At 36.0% G+C, this 19,256-nt stretch overlaps 1 protein-coding gene across 13 annotated transcripts in view; it reads left to right on the top strand.

Moving 5' to 3' along the window:
* RMDN2 (regulator of microtubule dynamics 2) overlaps window positions 1-19,256 on the top strand; it is a 98,809-nt gene that overhangs the window by 19,238 nt on the left and 60,315 nt on the right. For all 13 annotated transcript variants that reach the window (XM_086327411.1, XM_086327406.1, XM_086327415.1 and 10 more), the window contains 5 exons: window positions 5,845-6,019; window positions 7,677-7,779; window positions 10,281-10,341; window positions 16,694-16,769; window positions 19,019-19,096. In XM_086327411.1, the coding sequence (XP_086183537.1) occupies window positions 5,845-6,019; window positions 7,677-7,779; window positions 10,281-10,341; window positions 16,694-16,769; window positions 19,019-19,096 (493 nt within the window). The remainder of the gene's footprint in view (window positions 1-5,844; window positions 6,020-7,676; window positions 7,780-10,280; window positions 10,342-16,693; window positions 16,770-19,018; window positions 19,097-19,256) is intronic.

The raw sequence follows: 19,256 nt of genomic DNA, 5'->3' as shown, positions 1-19,256 counted from the left end.
ACAATTTTGTGGTTGTTTCAAGTGTACAGTAAAATGATTTTTTGCTGTAGAGTTTTCTCTGGATATATATGCTCAAGAGTGGGATTGCAGGATCATATGGTAACTCAATTTTTAATTTTTTAAGGAACTTCCATACTGTTCTCCATAGTGGCTGTACAAATTTACATTCCCACCAACAGGATTTATTTTTCTCCATACTTTCTCCAGCATTTATTACTTGTAGACTCTTTAATGATAGCTATTCTGACTGGTGTGAGGTGATATCCCATTGTGGTTTTGGTTTGCATTTCTCTAATAATTAGTGATATTGAGCATTTTTTCATGTGTCTGTTGGTCATCTCTATATCTTCTTTGGAGAAATGTCTACTTAGGTCTTCTGCCCATTTTTATTATTTTTTTATGTTAAGCTGTATGAACTATCTGTATATTTTGGAAATTAATCCCTTGTCAGTAGCACTGTTTGCAAACATTTTTCTCGCAGTCCATCAGTTGTCTTTGCATTTTTCTTTATGGTTTCCTTTGATGTGCAAATGCTTTTAGGTTTAATTAGGTTCCATTTGTTTATTTTTGTTTTTGTTTCGATTACTTTAGGAGATACATCCCCCCCAAAAATATTGCTGCAATTTATGTCAAAGAGTGTTCTGCCTATGTTTTCTTTTAGGAATTTTATAGTATCTGGTCTTACATTTAAGTCTTTAATCCATTCTGAGTTAATTTTTGTATGTGGTGTTAGAGAATGTTCTAACTTCATTCTTTTACATGTAACTGTCCAGTTTTCCTAGCACTACTTATTAAAGAGACTGGTTATTGTCCATTTTATATTCTTGCCTCCATTGTAAATTAATTGGCCATAAGTGCGTGGCTTATTTCTGGGCTTTCTGTTCTGTTCCATTGATTTGTATGTCTATTTCTGTGCCAGTAACACACTGTTTTGATTACTGTAGCTTTGTAGTGTACTCTGAAGTCAGGATGCCTGATCCCTCTAGCTTCATTCTTCTTTCTCAAGATTGGTTGAGCTATTGGGAGTTTTTTGTGTTTATATGCAAATTTTATAATTTTTTTTTTCTGGTTCTGTAAAAAGTGTCATTGGTAATTTGATAGGGATTGCATTGAGTCTGTCTATTTCCTTGAGTAATGGTTTGGTTCTTTTTACACTTGTGCTTCCATATTAAGTTTAGAGTCAGGTAAGTTCCATAGGAAAATACCATTGTGGTTTTGACTGGAATTATGTTAAAACTATAGATTAATTTGGTACCATATGAAATTGGTTTAAAGTTAAGTTTTTCTGTCAGTGGATATGACATCTTTTCCCATCTATTTAAACACGTTTTAATGTTCTCTGATGATATTTTATAATTTTCTATAGAAAAATCTTACAAACTTCTTGTGGAATTTTTTTCTGGCTACTGTATATTTTTCCTGTATATAGTCCTATAGTATATAAAGGCTATATTTTATAAAATTACATTTTGTAACTTGTTCTATAGGAATCTGTGTGCTTAGTCACTCAGTCATGTCTGATTCTTTGCTATCCCATGGACTGTAGCTTGCTAGGCTCCTCTGTCCATGGGGATAATTGATCATATATGTTAGTTTTATTTACTCATCTATAAATTCTGTTAGATTTTCTTTCAATTTAAATACTGAATACTGTCTGTCCATTTGAGCTGCTACAAGTACCATAGAATGGGTGGCTTATAAACAACATAAATTTCTTTTTCACAGTTCTGGAGGCTGGAAAGCTCATGATCAAGGTTACGGCAGATTCAGTATCTGGTGGAAACCTACTTTCTGGTTCACAGACAGCTTCTTGCGGTGTTCTTGCTGGGTGAAGGGAGCTAGGTTTTCTTTTTATTGAACAATCTTCAAATAATACCAGTTCTGTTTCTTATTTCCCAATTCTTATATATTTTTTGTTTTTCTTTTAATATTGTGCTAACAGAACCTGCAGTGCTCTGTTAAATAGAAGCAACAATATTGGATATCCTTCTCTATTTCTGATTTTAAAGATAATGCTTATAAAGTTTCATCATTATATGTGAACTGTATCATGGTTTGGGGTTTATATTTTGTTATAAGAAGTTCTGTTCCTTGTTTATGGGTTTGGTATTTCTTTTGTCTTGAAATCTTGAAATGGTCTTGAATTTATTGAAAAAAAAATTTTGGTGACCACTATAAAGATCATATAGTTTTCCTCATTTTATCTGTTATACTAAGAGAAATTTTCTAATGTTAACTGTGCTTGTAATTCATGAGATAAACTCAATTTGGTTATGATGCATTCTCTCACATGTGTTGAAATTTTTTGGTTGATATTCTGGAGCATTTTTGTATCAAAATTTATATGTGAAATTGGCCTATAATTTTTATTTCTTATTTTACTATACTTATTTGGTTTTGGCATTAATTTTACTAGCTTCATAAATGATGTAAGTAATGTTTCCTCTTTTTTAATTCCTTAGAATTTGAATAAATTTAATTCTTTGCATATATTGATAGAACTCTCTATATAGCTATTCTGTGTTTTCCCTCTCTCTCTATTAGAATAGACATACAAGTTCTGATTTAATTGATTTAATGGCTATAGAATATTCAATTTTTTCTTATAGAAAAAGCATCTCTATTGAGATATTATTCGTATAACATAAAATTCACCCTTCTAAAGGGTACTGTTTGGTGGGTTTTAGTTTAAATAATAGTGTCTGATATTAAACTAGTTACTTTCTTTTGGTCATTATTTTCTTACTGTATCTCAGGTGCATAGAATTGTACTAAAAACTGTCTTTAGTTTATGCACACTCTGATTAATGTCCATGCATGTGCCCCTTTTACTCATTTATTTAGTTTGCTATTGTAAACAATATAATAAGCATCTGCGAAACCACCTGCTGAAGCAAGACTAATCTGACATGCCGTGTCTGTCTCGTAGCACACTTTTCATTTGCGTATGGGGTTGTTTCTTGACTCTGTTCTGTTTTCAGTTACTCATCCATCCTTTTACCAGTTGCAATCTGTCTTTAATTATTTTAGCTGCAAGATAGGTCTAATATCTGGCGAGGTAAGTCTTCTCTTCCTGTTCTCTTTCTTAACAGTGCTTTGACTATTCTAGGCTGTTTGCCTTTTCTTGTAACTTTTAGAATCATTTCATTAAATTGTATGAAATTTCTTCTTAGGTTTATAAATTGGAGTTACACTGAATCTGTAATCTAGAGAGAATTCATTCATTTATAATATCAGTTGTTTGTAGCCATGAACATGATATTTTCATGAATTTAGGTTCTTTTATAAACAGTTTTTTATATATCTTTTATAATCTTCTCCATAGAATTTTCACATGTTTTATTAAGTTTATTCCTGGGTGTCTGACATTCTCTGAGATCATCATAAGTGAAATATTTTATTTAATTTTGTTTTTTAGGCTTTTGCTGCTAATATATTAGAAATGAAACTGACTCATATTTTAGTATTATATGCAGCCAACTTGCTAAACTCTGTTAGTCCCACAATTTGTAGGTTTCTTAATGTATACTATGTAGGTAACCACAGCATCTGCCATAATGTAAAGATTATGTTTGATAAAAGGTTGTGAAACAGGTGAGGAGGTAAATTAACATAGATACTCAGTGGGGAACATACCAGGCAGAAAGACCAGCAAACACAAAGATATTAAAGCAGGAAGGAAGCCATTGTTCCTGGAGTGCTGATCAAGCAGGAGAGTGATAGGGGATGAGGTCAGAGGTATTAGACTCAATTATAAAGGATCCTATAGATAACTCTAAGGACTTAACATTCTTACTGTGATTTTGTCATCCATTGGAGGGTTTTGAGGAAAGGGTTACATGATCTGATTCAGCTTTTTAGAGGACCATTCTGGCTCCTATGTTGAGAATAAACTATAATGGTCAAGGACTAAAGCAGGGAGACATGATAGGTTTGCATTAATACAGGTAACCTGGTGGTGGTCTAGACAGGGGAGTAGTGGGCAAAGGTGGTGAGAGGTAGCTAGATCCTAGATATATTTTGAAGATGGAAACAACAGACATTTCTGAATGTTGCTTAGGAGAGACAAGTCAAGGATGATTCTAAATTTTTGGTTTGAGCAATTAGAAGAATGAAGTTGCCATTAATAATGTTGTTAAAGAAGTTGAGTATCATTTATATAGTGTCTTCTTCTTTTTTTTTAATTTTATTTTATTTTTAAACTTTACATAATTGTATTAGTTTTGCCAAATATCAAAATGAATCCGCCACAGGTAGTGTCTTCTTTATAAGGACTTTGATGGAAATTTATTTGTCAGTATTGAAAATAGGTGTACTTCTCTCAAGAACTTGCTTCCTTTCTCTTTGTTAGTATCTGCTGGAGACTGTGACTGCTTCAGCTATTAGATGTAAAATCACATTTATGTGCCTTTTAGCAAGGATAAAGGTATCTAAAGTATATGTACTTTTTTATTGGCCTTATTCACATTTGACTTTGTTTTTATCTTTTCTCACCACTTCTAACTCATTCTCTTCTGTGTTATATATCCTTATATACTTCCTTAAGATCTTTTTTAGAACAAATGTGAATGTGTGAATAAATGAAAATTAATTGTTGCATTATATGCCACCAAAAAGGAAATGTGGGAGGTAGCATGAATTTTTAACAACTAAGCTAAGGGTTAAAATATCATCTTGAACCACAAATTTATATATATATGTGTGTGTGTGTGTGAATATATGTACGTATATACATATGTATATATAAATACATGAGTATATATATATTTAATTTATATATATACCTGACTGCCTCCGAGTTCCTACAACTCTATATCATTTGTTCAGCAGTATCCAGTGAGTATCCACTATGTGTCAGGTGCTGTTCTAGGCACTTGATGACAACAGTTAATAAAACAAAGAATTGTTTTAGGGATCATGTTCTGAGGGAGCATGCATTCTAGTGGAGAGATCCTGAAAAAAATAACGCATGTAGTAGGTTAGTAGAATATACAGTGTATCAGAAGACAGTATGTACTACAGAAAAAACAAAGTCAAGCAGGATAAGGGAGATTGGTGAAGGAAATGCATGTGTGTTGGGAAGTGGTGGTTGCAACATTAAATAAAGGAGTCTGGATTGGCTATATTGAGATGACGACGTTCAACAGAGACTTGAAGGAGGTGAGGGTGTGAGTTATGGCTCAGATGGTAAAGAATCCGCCTGCAATGCGGGAGGCCTGGGTTTGATCCCTGGGTTAGGAGATTCCCTGGAGAAGGTCATGCTAACCCACTCCAGTATTCTTGCCTGGAGAATCCCCTTGGACAGAGGAGCCTGGTGGGCTACTGCCCATGGGGTTGCGAAGAGTTGGACACCACCGAGTGACTAAGTGCAGCACAGCACTGAAGGAAGAGCCATCCCATCAGAGGGAACAGAAAGCAAAGGTCTTGATGTAGGAGTGTCCTGGCTTGTTTAAGGAGTAGCTGGGCAGCCAGCATGCAATTGACTGAATGAGAAACATGCTGGGAAACAAGGTCAGAGAGTCGATTGAGGTGGGAGGCAAATCTCATCTAGTTTCGCAGATGGTTATTAGGCAATGTGCTTAGTCGCTCAGTCGTGTCTGACTCTTTGTGCCCCCACAGCCTGTATGGGCTGCTCTGTCCATGAGGATTCTCCAGGCAAGAATACTGGGGTGGGTTGCCATGCCCTCCTCCAAGGATTAGTACATGAGCTTTCTCTGAGTGAAAGGTACCATTGCAGGATTTCAAGCCTAAGAGTAGAATGATTTGACTTACATTTTAAAAGGATCTCTCTGGCCATTAGAGTATAACTTTCCAGAGAGTTGATGATTATTTCTGCAATTTTAGGTATGTTACAGCTAATACTGACACCGAAGAACAGAGTTTTCCAGTCCCTAAGGAGTTTAACACTCATGTGGAGGAATTAAATTTAGATGCCCTTATTCAGAGGGCTGATAATTTACGAGTGAATGAGTCCAGAAAAGTGGAGAGTTTTGAGCTGCTTTGTGACCACAAAGAAAAGGTAAGATATATGTGATAATAACCTGTTTGTATAGTTTTAATTTTTATTTAATCTACTTTTCCATTCATGTTATGACCACAGCAATTGTGTCACAGTTTACAAAAGCTAAATGACTGGTGTAAATTTTTTTTATAATATTACTAAAAATTTTTTGAAAGTAAATAAAAAAGTTTATTCAAAAAACTAAGATCATGGCATCCAGTCCCATCCCTTCGTGGCATATAGATGGGGAAAAAGTGGAAACAGTGACAGATCATGAAATTGAAAGACGCTTGCTCCTTGGAGGAAAAGGTATGACAAACCTAGCCAGCATATTAAAAAGCTGAGACATCACTTTGCTGACAAAAGTCCATATAGTCAAAACTATTGTTTTTACAGTAGTCATGTATAGATGTGAGAGTTGGGCTATAAAGAAAACTGAACATCGAGGAACTGATGCTTTCAAACTTGTGGTGCTCAGGAAAACTCTTGAGAGTCCTTTGGACAGCAAGGAGATCAAATCAGTCAATCCTTAAGTAAATCAACCCTGAATATTCATTGGAAGGACTGATGCTGAAGCTGAAGCTCCAATATGTATTTTGGCTACCTAATGGGAAAAGCTGACTCATTGGAAAAAACCCTGATATTGGAAAAGATTGAAGGAAGGAGGAGAAGAGGGCAACAGAGGATGAGATGGTTGGATGGCATCATCGACACAATGGACATGAATTTGTGCAAATTCCTGGAGATAGTAGAGAACAGAGGAACCTGGCGTGCTGCAGTCCCGTGGAGTAGCAAAGGGTTAACCTGAAGTCAGACACGACAACAACAACAAAGGGTTTATTAGGCTCAAAGGTCATAAAAATGAGAACCAGAGATCTGGTTGATTATACAGATTGACATTGATTTTATCAATTTGATGTATTTCTTAAATATTGTATAACAGATAAAGGACAAGACATACTGCTTCTCGAGGGAGGAAAAGCTACACTTTAGTCTCACTATCTTTCAGTTATTAATATAACAGCCATTAGTATTTTACTGTATTTCTACTGGTAATCATTTTTCAGTGTTTAATGTTGGACTGAATTGACAAAGCTCATCCTTCCCACCACCACCACCACCAAAGGGAAAAAAAGGATTTTGCAGTATCACAAAGATCAGTAAATCTTCTTTCCCATGAGAAATTTAAGGCTAACTTTTGAGGATTTAGAAACTCTAAACACACGAACTCAAAGTTTTTAAATTTCTAGAGTTGTGCTTTAGGTAATTTAGGTAAAAAAAAATGTGATTGCTCTTTTGAATATATATACTCTCTAATAACTTACAGATATTATCTGAAATGCCCATTGAGGCATCATATTGATAGTAGATAAGTTAGAAAGGAAAGCAAGGAGAGGATGCTACCACCCAGAGAGAATTTATAAGTTCTAACACCCGTCAGTTTTCTCTTCATAGGTGTGGAGCTGGTGTCTGCATAATATTCATTGGTTTCTAAGACCCAAATGTAAACTACCTTAGATCACATTTTATAGCCATGAATATTTGAATTTAAAGTGTGATATGCACATGAATACAGTCATTTCTAAGTACCAGTTTAGCTACCTAATTTTTTAAAATGTTGCAGTAGTTTAGTCACATTACTAAGTTTATCTAATGGGCAGTTCTGTGTGTTCAGTTTAGAGATGAAATAGAGTTTATTTGGCGATTTGCTCGTGCTTATGGTGACATGTATGAGCTATCTACAAATACACAAGAAAAGAAGCATTATGCTAATATTGGTAAGTATTTTGTGAATATTAATTATTCTCAGGTAGTAATCATTATTATAGTAAACCATGAATGAATTTTTAGATAAAAGTATATGGTCTCTAACGGAGAAGGCAATGGCACCCCACTCCAGTACTCTTGCCTGGAAAATCCCATGGACGGAGGAGCCTGGTAGGCTGCAGTCCATGGGGTCGCTAGGAGTCGGACACAACTGAGCGACTTCACTTTCACTTTCCACTTTCATGCACTGGAGAAGGCAGTGGCACCCCACTCCAGTGTTCTTGCCTGGAAAATCCCATGGACAGAGGATCCTGGTAGGCTGCAGTCCATGGGGTCGCAAAGAGTTGGACACGACTGAGCAACTTCACTTTCACTTTTCACTTTCATGCATTGAAGAAGGAAATGGCAACCCACTCCAGTGTTCTTGCCGGGAGAATTTCAGAGACGAGGGAGCCTGTCTGGGCTGCCATCTGTGGGGTCGCACAGAGTCGGACACCACTGAAGCCACTTAGCAGCAGCAGCAGCAGCATATGGTCTCTAAAAATATTTGAGCATATTAGAATAGGCAACTGAAAAACTCAAATTCCAGCTTTCAAAATTTATAAAATCATAGGAAGATGATACATTAAGTGGTAATAATTTGAGAAGCAATAATAATAGTAGTCTTTCACCAAAATTAAAATAACCCTTCTTACTTCCTATAACATAGAACTCCAGGTACCACAAAGAAATAACTACTCAGACTTTAATGTTTTTTTCAAAATTTATCTCAGTAAAACAAGATAAGTCTTGAGTTGACAATTGTTTAAGCAGAGTGATGAGTCCATGATTGTTCATTATATCATCCTGTTTTCTAAAGTAACAACAAAAGAATAACAGCCAGAATGCAAATGATTTGACAAGATCAATACAGAGACAGGCAATTGTAATTCAGTGCATAGGTAATAACCGCCTGGCAGAGAACCCAGGAGCCAGGAAATTGGAGACTTGGAGTTGAAGGGCATGGGCACTCAGTATGAAGGAGGAAGAGTTTGCAGACTCTTCCTCCTCATGACAGTATATTTGAACTTGTTATGTGGAGGGAAGATTGGATCCCTAGAGAGTACAAAATTCTTTCCTAACCTGCTAACTGTGGTGTCCCATTTCTGCAGTACATCTGTTGAAGTCCTATGACTGATCACACTTGTCTTGCAAATCAAATATGAATCATATCTAAAAGAACACATTTGTAACTTTCAGGATTAAATGATGGACACAAATAGACCACAAAATAAATTTTTTAAGGGAAATAGGTTTCTTTTCAGGCTGAAGCTGCATCAGTGAGGGTACAAAACCAGTATGTATACTACCCGGCTCCCTTTTACATTCTCAGAGCGATGGAATCGCCTCTATTTTAGGCTTACGGCAGTGCCCTCAAAGCTATTTTTGTTCACTTGGTAATGTAGGTAAGATGTTGATTTCGTTTTTAATGTTTTTACATTAAAAATATTTATGTTTTCAAGCACTCATTATCAAATTATTAACTCTTCTAATATATGCCCACAATGTAATATCAGTTGTCATTTTAAAAGACTGCTTTTTAATTTTTTCCAATTTATGTAGATTTCTACACTGCGTAGTTCTCTTAATGGAGAGAGCTATAGAATACCACCTTAACAAATAGAATGATTTTAGAATAAAAGATCTTTATTTATAAAGATTATCTAAACTACTTATTTAGAAGAGCATTTTTCAGATCACTGGATCACATCATTGCTCTTCAAGCAAAAGAAAATTAGAGCAGAGAAAAGGAGAGTGTATAAAATAAAACAGCAGCTTTTTGAGAAAGATTTTGAGAATGTGGTTTAGACAAACCTCTATCCAGAAATTAACAGATTATTAAAAGTTATTCTAAAATGAAGTAAAATTATTTAAGGGAATTATTTATGCACTGAGTGTGTTCACTATCATGAATGATTAGATAAGAGCTTCTCTGGGACACCTTCCCTTACCCCTTTAGATAGAGTTGCTCTCTCCATTCTCTGCTATGCTCTTTTTAACCTTGTATTTATCTTTATACATAATTTTTTTGTTTATATACCTGCTGCCTACTGAACAGTGAATTCTTAGAGGTCAAGAATTGTGTTTTATTTGACTTTTTATTCCCAGGGGCTCACACAATATGTCATTTAGAAAATACTCAGTAAATGTTGGTTGAGTTAATTATAAAGCAATGTCTATTAATAATGATAGAATGACTTCTTTTGCGTTTGGTTAACTCACTTAGTCCAGTGAGTCTAGGCTTGAATGTGCATCAGAACCGCTAAAGGCCGGTTAATGCAGATAGCTGTGTCTCAGAGGTTATGATCAAGCAAGTCTTCCATGTGGCCCCAAATTTGCTTTTCTAACAAGATTCTAGGTAATGCCTTCTGGTATTGGGACCATACTTTTGGGAACTACTGACTTAATTCAATAATTTACCTCCGGCCAACTCACATGAAGGTACCAAACTGTAAGTACGTTTATCTTTCAGGAAAGACATTAGGTGAAAAAGCTATTATGAGAGCACCCAAGAATGGATATTGTCATCTATGGTAAGTACATAAAATTTATGCAGTAATTGTTCTTGTTCTGTTTATTCTCATGTATTTTTCAGTACGTATATTTTAAATGTTTTTAAGGTAAACTTTCATTGAATATTTCATAACTGAATCTACCAAGTCCAATAACTTTGAATATGACAAATTCTAATTAAATTATATTTGTTTAAGATTTTATTTGGAAACAAATGCTAAAATGGTGCCATGTTTCTAAATGAAATGTAAGGAGAATGCTTCAAAGAATAAAAGCACATCAGCCATTATACCTTGATGACAAGGTATACATATTCCATAAGTGAAAGAAAAGCCATTTCTAATATAAGAAAACTCAAATAAAGAAAATTTAATTAGTTAGATGGTTGTAGGTGGGCATCCTTGGGACAAAAATTTATTCTTGAGAGTATTGTTTTGTTTTGGATCCTTTATATATTTAGAATTATAAAACACAAGAATAAATATATTGCTTTTAATTAATACTTCATTTTACTCACAGTTGCATTTTTGCAACATTTCTCAGTTCCTTAATTCTTTTTTCTCCCCAGCAATATAGGTATGTTAGGTGCTAGTAATAAATTTATCTATGACCCTTCTCTCAGACCTAGGTTTTCAGAAATCCACACCTCTTTGGGATTATTTTATTATTCTGAGATGCTTTAGGCAAAATCTCTCTTAAAATGGCTTCTTTTCTGCAGGTCCGCGTTTATTCTCCAGGAAATTCGTATTTCCTCCAATTCAAAATTGCAATCCATTTTCTTAAAGCAGACCTGTTTCTTTATATTGCCACCAGCAGGGGGAGCACCACTCACAAACTCTCATTTGAAAATTCCCTGGGCAGGAATCAGCACATTTTTTATGTCCCCCAAACACTAAAGGACAAACTCTAAGGGACATGCCAAAATAAGAGCAAATCTTTTGAAGCTGCCATCACATGGCTTAAAATGAGATACAAGTCTACCGCATTCCCTCTCCCATGAGAAGGTGGGACAAGACTCCAAGTACCCTAGCAATTCTATTTGCAGAAATCGCCACCCCGCCACCCCCCCCCCGCCACACACACCCCCCCGCCTCCGCCACACACCGCCCCCCCCCCCCGCCCCCCGCCATCCAGCTCTCTTCTGCTACAGAGAATTCTTTGCCTTCTCTTAGCTTCCTCTTTCTCTGGTGTCCTCTGCCTTGTCCTATGTGTTGTGTGCGCTTATTCGCTCAGTCGTGTCTGACTGTTTGCAACCCCATGGACTGTAGCCCACCAGGCTCCTCTGTCCATGGGGATTCTCCAGGCAAGAACACTAGAGTGGGTTGCCATGCCCTCCTCCAGAACATCTTCCCAACCCAGGGATCGAACCCAGGTCTCCCGCACTGGGGGTAGATTCTTTACTGTCTGAACCACCAGGGAATCCCTCCTTCTCCCATACATGCATCTGTGTCAGTGAAGAATCACATTAAAAAAGGTACATTTGATGTTAATCCTCAACTTGAGGACACTTATCAGTGTGAACTTCCAAATTTCCATACAAGAACCATCCTGAATCTTCCCTGAAGGCATCATAAACACTTCAAAATTCACTGTGTGAGGACACATTATGCTTAACTCTTCCTTAGTGTATTTCCCAGCCTGTCTTCCACTAATCTGGCAACTTCTTCTTTGTTCATCTATTTTCACTTTTGTTGTGTGTGTGCATGTGTGCAAAGTCGCTTTAGTCATGGCCAACTCTTTGCCACCCTATGGATTGTAGGCCACCAGGCTCCTCTGTCCATGGGATTCTCCAGGCAAGGATACTCCAGTGGGTTGCCATGCCCTGTTCCAGAGGATCTTTCTGAGCCAGGAATCAAACCCATGCCTCCTGCAGCTCCTGCATTGCAGGTGGGTTTTTTACCACTGAGCCACTAGGGAAGCCCTTTTGTTGTGTACTCACTGCCTTATTTGGGCTTCCCCAGTGGCTCAGCGGAGAAGGCAATGGCACCCCACTCCAGTACTCTTTCATGGAAAATCCCATGGACAGAGGAGCCTGGTAGGCTGCAGTCCATGGGGTTTCGAAGAGTCGGACATGACTGAGCGACTTCACTTTCACTTTTCACTTTCATGCATTGGAGAAGGAAATGGCAACCCACTCCAGTGTTCTTGCCTGGAGAATCCCAGGGACAGGGGAGCCTGGTGGGCTGCCATCTATGGGGTCGCACAGAGTCTGACACAACTGACGTGACTTAGCAGCAGCAGCAGCAGCAGCAGTGGCTCAGTGGTAAAGAATCTGCCTACAATGCAGGAGCTACAGGACACACAGGTTGGATCCCTGGGTCGGGAAGATCCCCTGGAGGTGACTCACTCCAGTATTCTTGCCTGGAGAATCCCCATAGACAAAGGAGCCTGGCAGGCTACAGCCCATGGGGTCACAAAGAGTTGAACATGACTAAAGCGACTTAGCTCGCATGCAACTGCCTTATTTATAACCGTGATATTTGACCATGAGGGAAATCTTGTCCATACGCACACAGAAACACACAGAGTACTGATCGATTTGTGTTTCACATTGTTTTTTTATTCCGTATAACTTTTTAATTAAAAAACAGTTCAAATCTGGTAAGTTAATAAAATTTAATAAATTCAAAAGTCAATTTTATCTTAATTTTTAGAATTTATTATGATGTACCTACTAGATTTAAGAATTCTCATTCAATTAAATTTAGTAATAGAGGTTTAGGCTGATGGAAAAGAAAAATTAAAACTTTGATTTGAGAAGCAATGGGTGAAATTTAGGTTGACTGATTCCATAGTCAATTGTAATAAAACATCATGAAAATGTCTTATTGTGCTGGAATTTTTCTCAATATGTTAAGACTTTTTCTCATTCATTGAGCATAAATGACAGACCATGGCCTCCAGGCCAAATGCAACTGCCTGCTTTTGTAAATAAAATTTTATTGGAGCACAGCCATCCCTGTGCATTTGTACATAGCACTGATGTTGAATAGTTGTAACAGACTCTGATCCCACAACCTAAAATGTTTACTACCTAACCCTGAAGCGAAAGTTTGTTGACCCATGGTTTACAGGGTGCTGTGATGCTTTATAAGCCTTCAATCTGAAATAAAAGAGCAATCATTAGAAATAATTTCACTGATATCAAGGGAATAATTGAAAAATAAATGTTATTTTAAAAACTTATTTTTCATCTTCATATTTTCCAAGTGAAATTGCCTTGTATCTCTAAAGCTACATAAGCCTTCTGTAAAATTCTATTGTTTTTGTTGTACCAGTCTAAAATACTTCTAGAATCAAGAGAGCAAAATTACCAATGGATTCGCAGTTTGTTAGCAATCAGGCCTGACCTTAATTATAAATAATGCCTTACATATTCATTTTGCTCTACTGTTCACAAATTATATCCACATGCATGTTTCGCAGAACAACCTGTTTCCGTTTTATGGAAAGTGTAAGCAAGGCAGTCTGTGTGTGTCGTGTTTGTGTGTGGGGGCTGGTATATGTGTGTGCCATGTGGTGTTGTGATTAGTAACCAAGAGTCACACGATAACTGGGGAAAATAAAAGCCAGATCTTATATTTGTATATACTCAGTATTTCATCTTTTACATTACTTTTCCTCTGCTTTTTCACAGTATAAATAGCATTGGCACTAAATCAAAAGTGCTTCTTGGAGTTGATTTAATAGTTGCTTACTAGTTGTTGAGACAGGGCTGCTTGTCAATTATTAAAATATTTGCTATACATGCAAAGAAAATACAGAATTTTTGTTAAAGCAAATATAGTTAGAACAACCTCTAGATGGAGGTCATAGACCATATTGTATATAGTTTCTTACTTGTTCCCATCAACCTAAGAGTTTACAAAGTAAAATTTTAAATTACATTTTTCAAGACAAACAGTATCAAAAAGAACAACATATATACCACATACATGTAGATATAGGTGAGATTGATTGCCAGAAAAGAAATGATGATTCTTTTGGGAAAAGTGGTCAGGTGAACTTTGAATTTATGGTTTGTAAGAAGATAAATAATACTTTAAAGAAACAGACTTTAAAAAAAGTGAGACTCTGGTGACAGATTATTTTATAAGGGAAAATGCACATATTTCATATTATGGTTTTCATAAGTCATGTTTTTTCCTTTTTTCCCCTTCACTTAGAGTAACTTGTAAAGAATGTGCTGAAAGAACTCTGTAAAAGCTAGATCAGATGTGCATAAGCTTTTCTGATATTTCAGAAAACAGATGATTTATTCCACCACTGTAGATCAGTGAACATAGAATCTTTTCCTTTGACTCCAGCATGAATAGTTGATTTGGTTTTCTGTGAATGATGAAGTTCAAGTAGATCCAACATAGATTTTTCTAAAAATGTGACATCATCTGTTTTTTCTTTGCTAATGAATAGAGTAGGGAAATTAAGCTAATTATCTGGATTTAAGGAAAGCATGAAGACAAGTTCACCTGTAATCTTCTTGGAGACGATGTTAAAATACAGGCAAGATTCTGGGTTACCTGTGCTGTGAGAATGGTTTGAGCCTCAATTATTCAACAGAATATCTGTTGACAATATCATTATCCTATCATTCAAGTTCTGAATCTTAGACACTAGTGTGTTCAGTCATTTGTTTCAGTGAGTGAAGATGTGGAAGGTATTCTTATAAAGGTTGCAGCTGGCACAAAATTAGGAGAAACAGGATGGATGATGGATGACAGGAGTAATTAAAAGCTTTTCACATATGGAAAAGAGATACTAAAAAAGATGTGAATTAACAGGGATAAATATGAAAGGAGGGATGGAGAGAAAAATGTCAAAATTCAAGGACATGAGGGAAAAACAGATGGAAATTAGAAGGGAGCATGAGTGTAGTTAACAATAATGTATTAATATTGGTTCGTTATAAAATTTTTCAATATCGTATATCAATATTGCTACAGTTGTGATGGGCTTCCCAGGTGGCTTAGTGGTAAAGAATGTGCCTGCCAATGCAGGAGATGCAGGTTCAATCCCTAGGTTGGGAAGATCCCCTGGAGAAGGAAATGGTAACCCAATCCAGTTCTTGCCTGGGAAATCCCATGGACAGAGGAGCTTGATGGACTACAGTCCATGGGGTCACAAAAGAGTCAGGCATGACTGAGTGACTAAATAACAACACTTAAGATAAATGGATTATAGCAATTTAAGATACTATTTAAATATAGTAATTTAAATAATATCTCCTAATATAGGTAAGTTCTCAGCTCACCTTTAATAGGTTGCTTTTGTCATAACTCTTGCTTTTACTGTTAGGACATTATTGATTTTCCAGTGAAAATTAAGAGGTCAAAAAAGTTATAACTGAAAAGTGGCCATTTTATTGGTTGTGCATAAGTTTTTGTGAATTGTGTGATCTTCTGTGTCCAGGAGTGGTCTGACTATTCCAAATTAAGAAAATTGTTCTCTTCAACTTCTTATTTGAACGTTCATATGCATATTCACAGAAACAATAAGCTAAATAACACCCAAAATTGCATTTTCCACTTCAGTTATGACAATGCAAGTGAAAATTAGGACCTACTTTTGAAATACTGATATTTAGGTAAATGAATATTTTGCCTCAGACAGAAAAACTCTATAAATACTTTTGTACAGAAATAGTCTGAATGTAAAAAGTAATATATGCCCAATTTTTAGAGGAAGCAGTTTGCTGAACAAATATTGTATCCAATTTACAGTCAAGTAATTATTGATGTAAATTTTATATTCCTAATGGAAAAAAAGTAAAGAACTCATGAGATGCAATATTGTAGTAGTGTGTTTCCAACGAAGGATTTGAAGGGCATGGGGAATTTTTGAAAAAACATAGTCTAAAATTGTCTTTGATTTTAGTTTTTTTTTAAAATTTTTATTAGTTTTTGTTTTTAGTGATATTTATTTTAATTTTTAAATGACATTAAAAGGAACCGTGAACGTTTTATTTTTATGAAAAAGAAATAGGAATCCATTGACACAGTGTATTTTTCAGTTTAATACTTTTAATTTGATTAGACTTTCCTGAGAGTCTCTTAGTGACTTTGATGTTGATTGTGATAGCAGCAGCTCATCTTTCTTGAAACTCACTCGTGCCAGGCACTATTCTAAGCAATTACATTTTAGATATTTTACCCTCAGCACTTACACAAGATAAAAGGTGTTAGTATCCCAAGTTATAGATGAGGAAACTGGCTTCATGTTTATGTCAAGTATTTATTATTTTTAGGGTCCTTGCATCTATATGAATACTTTTGTTAAATATTAATGAATAGTTTAGATATATTTTTTAAATGTTAAATTTGATGATATTTCATTAAAAGTTTATACAGTATCCACTGTTTTTATCCTTTTCAGGTATGCAGTTTTGTGTGGCTATGTATCTGAGTTTGAGGGCTTACAAAACAAAATTAACTATGGATATCGCTTCAAGGTATTTCTTGATATTAAAAATGTTTTAATGTAGCTTGTTAATGTTCCATTAAAAAGTATAAATCAAATTATTCAACAAATTTATCTCTAGGAATTCATCTTTTTTACTTAAATGAAATGTCAGTTTTTAAAAGTACTGTGCCAAAAAGAATCAAGCTCTTTGGTTGATTAAAAATTATTATTATTATTATAGAACCTGAAAGAAGTCACAAAGTAGATGAGTATTGTTTTTCTAAAGGCAAAGTCTTAGCCTTTTGGTCATGAGCTCACCTACATCATAAACATGGCTGGAATTAATTCATTAACATTTTCTACAAATTAATTTGTTAGGAGGGGTAGAATTCAATGTAGGGCTTAAATTTGCCATGATAGATGAGTAAAATGAGTAATGAGCATACTCGTTATTTATAATGTGCCTGTAGTTATAGTCACAGTGGTTACAGGACTGGAAAAGATCAATTTTCATTCCAATCCAAGAAGTGCAATGCCAAAGAATGTTCAAGCTACCATACAATTGCACTCATTTCACATGCTAGCAAAGTTATGTTTAGACTCCTTGAATTTAGGCTTCAGCAGTACGTGAACCGAGAACTCCCAGATGTACAAGCTGGGTTTCAAAGAGGCAGAGGAACCAGAGACCGAATTGCCAACGTTTGTTACGTTTTGGAGAAAGCAAGGGAGATCCAGAAAAATATCTACTTCTGCTTCATTGACTGTGCTAAAACCTTTGACTGTGTGGTTCAGCAACTGGAAAGTTTTCAAAGAGATGGGAGTACCAGACCACCTTACCTGTCTCCTGAGAAACCTGTTTGTGGGTCAAGAAGCAACAGTTAGAACTGGACATGGAACAACTGACTGGTTCAAAATTAGGAAAGGAGTACGTCAAGACTGTATATTGTCACCCTGCTTATTTAACTTCTTTGTAAAGTCATCATGTGTAATACTGGACTGGATGAATCACAAGCTGGAATCAAGATTTCTGGGAGAAATATCCACAAGCTCAGATATGATGATACTGCTCTAATGAAAGTGAAGAGAATCTAAAGAGCCTCTTGATAAGGGTGAAAGAGGAGAGTGAAAAAGCTGGCTTGAAACTCACCATTCAAAAAACTAAGATCATGGCATCCGATCTCATTACTTCATGGCAAATAGATGGGGAAAAAATGGAAACAGTGACAGATTTTATTTTCTTGGGCTCTAAATGCAGATGGGCTCTAGATCGGCTCTAAATGGGCTCACTGCAGATGGTGACTGCAGCCATGAAATGAAAAGATGCTTGCTTCTTGGAAGAAAAGCTAAGACAAACCCAGACAGCATATTAAAAAGCAGACACCACACTGCCAGCAAAGGTCTGTATAGGCAAAGCTATGGTTTTTCCAGTAGTCATGTGTGGTTGTGAGAATTGGACCATAAAGAAGGCTGAGTGCTGAATAACTGATACTTTTGAATTGCGGTGTTGGAAAAGACTCTTGAGAGTCTCTTGAACTGCAAGGAGATCCAGCCGGCCAATCCTAAATGAGATCAAACCTGACTATTCACTGGAAGGGCTGATGCTGGAGCTGAAGCTCCAATACTTTGGCTACCTGATGCGAAGAACTGACTCACTGGAAAAGCCTCTGATGCCTGGCAAGATTGAAGGGAAAAGGAGAAGAGGGCAGCCCAGGATAAGATGGTTAGATAGCGTCACTAACTCAATGGACATGAATTTGAGCAAACTCCAGGACACAGTGTAGGACAGAGGAGCCTGGCACGCTATAATCCATGGGTCACAAAGCATAGATATGACTTAGCAACTGAACAGCAACAGTAAATAGTTACAGTCACTCAGTAAATAACCCCTCAGGGTCAATAATTGTAAGGATGGGCAAAGAGTTCTTTGTTTTCCAGCTCCCTATAACCATTTGACAATGTTAAGTGGGTAGATTCCTCTATCACCTAGTTCTGCTCTTCTTTTTCTCCATTATACCCACATCGTTTGACAATCAGTAAGTATTAGGTAGGCAAGTCATGGGCAGACAAAAATGCGACTTGGATGTTTTCTCTTTTTAAAGTGACATCCTCTGTAGCCTTATTAAATCATAATCAGACTTCTAGTTGTGAGCATTTTGATTGGATTATTGATAAGCTTAGTTCTATTAATGATAAAGGAAGAAGCAACATCATAAAGTCCCTTTGAAATTGTTAGGCAGAGTTCCATTCAACACTGCCTGAAACTTGGGAGATGAAATTTTTTTTTTAATTTTCTTTCAGGAACATCTAGATAAAGCAATCGAATTTTTACCTGAAGAACCCTTTTTGTATTACCTCAAAGGAAGATACTGTTACGCTGTAAGTTGAATGCTTCTATCTGTAAATCTTATTTGAATATACTATGATTATATGATAGATTTTCAGTGGCTTACTCTTGTTTTATGTAGTGCCTGCTATGGAGAAAATTGTGAAATCAGTACATATTTTATGAGTTTATAAATTTAACATGTTATATAAA

This window comes from Bos grunniens, chromosome 11 (assembly GCF_055505025.1).
Source record: "Bos grunniens cultivar Pamir isolate PY7600 chromosome 11, Bosgru_T2T1.0, whole genome shotgun sequence".
Lineage (NCBI taxonomy): Eukaryota > Metazoa > Chordata > Mammalia > Artiodactyla > Bovidae > Bos > Bos grunniens.
This window is presented reverse-complemented; position numbering and strand designations above follow the sequence as displayed.